The 4,291-nt window shown below is 36.4% G+C and overlaps 1 protein-coding gene across 4 annotated transcripts in view; it reads right to left on the bottom strand.

The window, feature by feature from the left end:
- The window catches only part of LOC112139873 (kinesin heavy chain), a 65,224-nt gene that overhangs the window by 40,581 nt on the left and 20,352 nt on the right, over positions 1 to 4,291 (bottom strand). For all 4 annotated transcript variants that reach the window (XM_036211997.1, XM_036211998.1, XM_024262710.2 and 1 more), the window contains 2 exons: positions 3,580 to 3,667; positions 1,184 to 1,308 (listed from right to left, as the gene is read on the bottom strand). In XM_036211997.1, coding sequence (XP_036067890.1) covers positions 1,184 to 1,308; positions 3,580 to 3,667 — 213 coding nt within the window. The remainder of the gene's footprint in view (positions 1 to 1,183; positions 1,309 to 3,579; positions 3,668 to 4,291) is intronic.

The raw sequence follows: 4,291 nt of genomic DNA, 5'->3' as shown, positions 1-4,291 counted from the left end.
TGCATTGGCTCCCTGTGCGTTTCAGGATTGATTTTAAGATTCTTTTAATGGTCTATAAATGTTTTTATGGTCTTGGGCCTTCTTATTTGAGTGATCTTCTTTTAAAGTATGAACCCTCGCAGACCCTGAGGTCTTCCGGCACCAGCCTGTTGGTTGTTCCTAAGGTGAGGACCAAAACTCATGGTGAAGCTTCGTTTCATCATTACGGTCCTCGCCTCTGGAACAGCCTGATGGAGAGTCTCAGGGCCGCAGAGACCATAGAGGTTTTTAAGAAGAGGCTCAAGACTCACCTTTTTAATGCTGCTTTTAGTTGATCTTATCTGCCTATTTATTCAATTAGTTTTAATATATTATTTTATTTATATTGTATTTTATTTATTTCATTTTATCTTATGAATTTATATCTATGTTTTATTTTGTGTTGTATTTCATTTAAACATTTTACTATGATTTTACCCCAAGTGTTTCCTGTGGGTTCTATCATATCAGGGCTTGTCTGCTTGGTCTGGGGTCGTTGCCGTGGTTCTCGCCCTTGCTGGGGCGGCTGGAGTCCTGCACTGCAGCCTCACAGCTGTGGAGTGGACTCTTTTGCTGTCCCGGTCTGGGTGGGTGCCATGACAATGTTCCTTTGACTGAGCTGGTCCCTGGTATGATAGAATCCTCAATGCTGTTTCCTCACAGCAGAGCCAAGCCTTAAGTTTATATTAAGTTTATCTTACAAGTTTCTTAATTTTTCTTTGAAGTTTTCATTGTGTGTGGGGTCATGGGTGTATGTGTTATGGGGAGGGTGTGTGTGTATGTGAAGGTTGGGTTGGGCTTTTACTGTATATTTTGCTTTTAAATGTGAAGCGCTTTGAGTTGCTGTAAGTATAAAAAGCGCTTTTATAAATAAAGTTTGATTTGATTTGATTTGATTTTGTCTTTGAAACAATTTCTAAGACATGTTAAAATAAAATAGTTTTTGCTAAAAATATTCTGTCATTTGTAACCTTTGTTAAAAAAATAAAAGGAGGGAGGGAAAAAAACAATTTAAATCAAAAATCGAATTTGGAATGAAAAAAAAAATCGAGATTTTTTTTGGCCATATCGCCCAGCTCTACCAACATGCTAGAAAAGATCTTAGGGACACAGATGAAAAAAAGAGGATCAGAAAAGGACAGCGTAAAAACAAGCCCACTGACACCTTTTCACTGCCGGCCAGGTCCACCAGGTAGAGCTTCCCAGATAGTTTGGTTTCCGTCTCCACATTCTCCTGCTTGATGTTGATCAGGAAAATACTGTGACTGCGAGAACTGTGCTCGTTCATGTCTGCAGAGGAGTGGAGACCTCAAGTTAGGAACACATTCAGGCAGAAGGTAGAAAATGCATCAAGTATTACAGCCACACATCAGTTCAACTCACAACTTTCTACGTTTTTTTTAAATAAAGTATTACAACATTATTTATCAAGCAAAATAAAGATGTGTTCACCTGCCTGGCTTTGACTCAAAAAGTGGAAGTCCTAAACCAGAAGTCTCAAATATTAATTCTAAAAAAGCCATTCAGGCCATTTTTCTTCCAGAATAAAACCCAGAGAGAGTGCCAGAGTTCCACCTCACTGTTTGGAGAAACACACTTTGTTATTGCGTGAATGCCTCAAAGCTTTCACACTTTCAGCTGCTTTCCGTACGTTTTTCAGCACGTAAAAACTCAATCACACTTTCAGCCATTTCAGTAATCTTGATATGAAAAGATTCAGCTCATTTAGGACATTACTGGTAGTACTTTTGGTAGTCGTAAACTTTATAGTTTTGAAATATTGAGCAAAATATGCCCCATAAGAAATGAATGAGAAGGTCTTGAAATTCTTCAGAAACTTTTGAGTACTTTAATTCCATTGTTTACAGTACTTTTTCAATAATTTGGCAATAAGTCATTATTCTAGCTCATTTTGGTAATTTGACATCTACCAAGGTTTTCTATGACAATATTGTCTAATATTTTAGCCACTAACGGTTTTTGGCTAATTTGTTATCTACTAAAGCTGTTAGGATACTTTTGAGTTTTGCTTATTTTTAGCATCAGGCTAAAGTTTTTGACTCATTTTACTGAAGATTTTTAGGCCATTCTGGAGTTGAGCAAATATTACAGCAATGTGCGATCATTTTAGGCTAATTTGGCATTTGCTAAGGTTTTTTGGGCTAATGTAGAGTTTAGTTCATATTTACGTAACACACTACATGTTTTTGCTAAATCAGCATAGATTAAGGATTTTTAAGCAAACTTAAAATTCAATTTTTCAGAAATTTAGGCCAACCTTAGCAGTCTTTCATAGTTCTTTAATCAAATTTCAAGTATTTTAGCAAATGTTGTAAATAGCTTTTGTTTTTTAAGAATGAATTGCTTTAGGATTTTCCGCAACCAGATTTAGCAAAAAGCATTCACACAGGCATTATTGCAAGTCATGCAACTTTTCTAGTTTTTTTGTTTTTTGTTGTGTGTCTATTAGGGAAATAATTTATAAAACATAGCATGAAATATTTAGAATAACAGAATTAAAACAGAGTTTTATTTTTCTATTTTGAACCCTTTTTAATGAATTTCTTTTTGTCAGCAGCACATACAAGGCTCTTTTAAAATAAAATACATTCCTCCAGCTGAAGTAGATTTACTTCAATACCAAATCCAAGAAAGTCAAACATGACATTTTCTATCATTATGACTTTGATGCATCTTCATTATTGTTGTCTTGATCCTATTGAACATAAACATCACAAATCCAATGAAAACATCTCTACATGTGAATGTCATGTATTAGCTGTTTCAGTCCTGGATAAAGACAAAGTCATAGTAGATTTTTTAGATCGAACTCAGGAGTTTTTTGGACCACAACTACCTTCCTGCTTGTGAGGCTTTTCCTGATGTCATCTTGAGTATTTCTTGCCTCAATGTTTCTAATCTCTAATGTATTCTTTAGTTGATGCTGTTAAGTTAAATTCACTTTTTAATGGATTTCATTAATGTTTGTCATTTTTTTTAAACTGAGTCTAAGTCGTACTGTCCCTCCTGATATTTTTTGATTCCTTAATTTTCATGTTTCATATTGATTCTGTTCAGAAGGTTTTTTTTAACCCTTTAACACCAGAACTCCAGTGCTTATGTTCTTTGATTTACTGTAATTTTTTAATTGTTAACACAATAATTCCAGCAGATTCTGAAGGAGAAAAGCGGCTCATCGAGCTGCTTTCTCCTTCAGAATTCCCTTGTTTTTTGGTAAAATGATTCAAATTAAAATGCAATTTACATTTTACAATTCTAAATACAATTTACCCATGAATTTTTAAAATACATTTTGTAAAGGACAATTTTATTTTAATGTGGTCGTGCATTTTGAAAACACATCACTGATAAATCATTATACTTTTGATGTAATTGATACTTGATCATTTAAAAAACATGGGTATTTAAAATACAAAAAATCAGCATCCTTACATTTATAAGAGCAGACTTAAATGCACTGATGTATTTGAGGATACCTCTAAATCAGCTACATTTTAGGCCGAGCAGGGGTCTGAACATTTATGGTTTCATGAGACTTACTTGTGACAGCAACATGCCGGTTTGCTTTTCCCTCATCAATGATGTCCATAACTTCCTCAGGACTGGACACAAAGCGCTCTGTACAGCCCTGATGGGAAAAGAGAACCACACAACCAAAAACATTTCTTTTAGAGTAAATCAGGGCTGCAGCGTCATTTCTGGTATATTTCCATAGACTGTAAAAAATAATGGACTGAGCGAGCAATGAGGTCCCCCATTGGAAATGCATTACTTCCTCTCCTCGCGAAAGTAGGATATCGCCATTCGCAACCCATCTTCAGTTATTGGTCTGAGTCAGAGCCGAGTCATGGAATCTATAGGAAGTACTGTCACCAATCAGGAGTGAGTTTATTGTTAGTGTCTGCCTCTTTCCACGCCTTGACCACGAGACAGCGGGATGTAAACAGCTTCTACTTTAATAACGGCGGCTCGGGAGAATTGTACGAGTCATTGTTGAAGCCTTTGAGGGAGAACCATTCCAACATTTGATTCTGTCAGCGGTCCTTTGGGATTTACTTACATTTATTCCTTTTAGTCGAGATAAAAGGAGCATTTGGGTGACGCTGCTGGAGAACTACGCGTGGTCCCCCACTCGCGCGCAGCAGCTTGTCTCTTCACATGCGTGGCCAGGTTACAGTCTGATCAGATGCACGTGAGAAGTGCGTTCAGCGGTATTTAAAATAAATAACCATCCTAACAAGTGAACAGCTGG

This window comes from Oryzias melastigma, linkage group LG5 (genome assembly GCF_002922805.2).
Source record: "Oryzias melastigma strain HK-1 linkage group LG5, ASM292280v2, whole genome shotgun sequence".
NCBI classification, from domain to species: Eukaryota; Metazoa; Chordata; class Actinopteri; order Beloniformes; family Adrianichthyidae; genus Oryzias; species Oryzias melastigma.
Note: the sequence above shows the minus strand (reverse complement) of the source record. Positions and strands in the feature narration are given on the sequence as shown.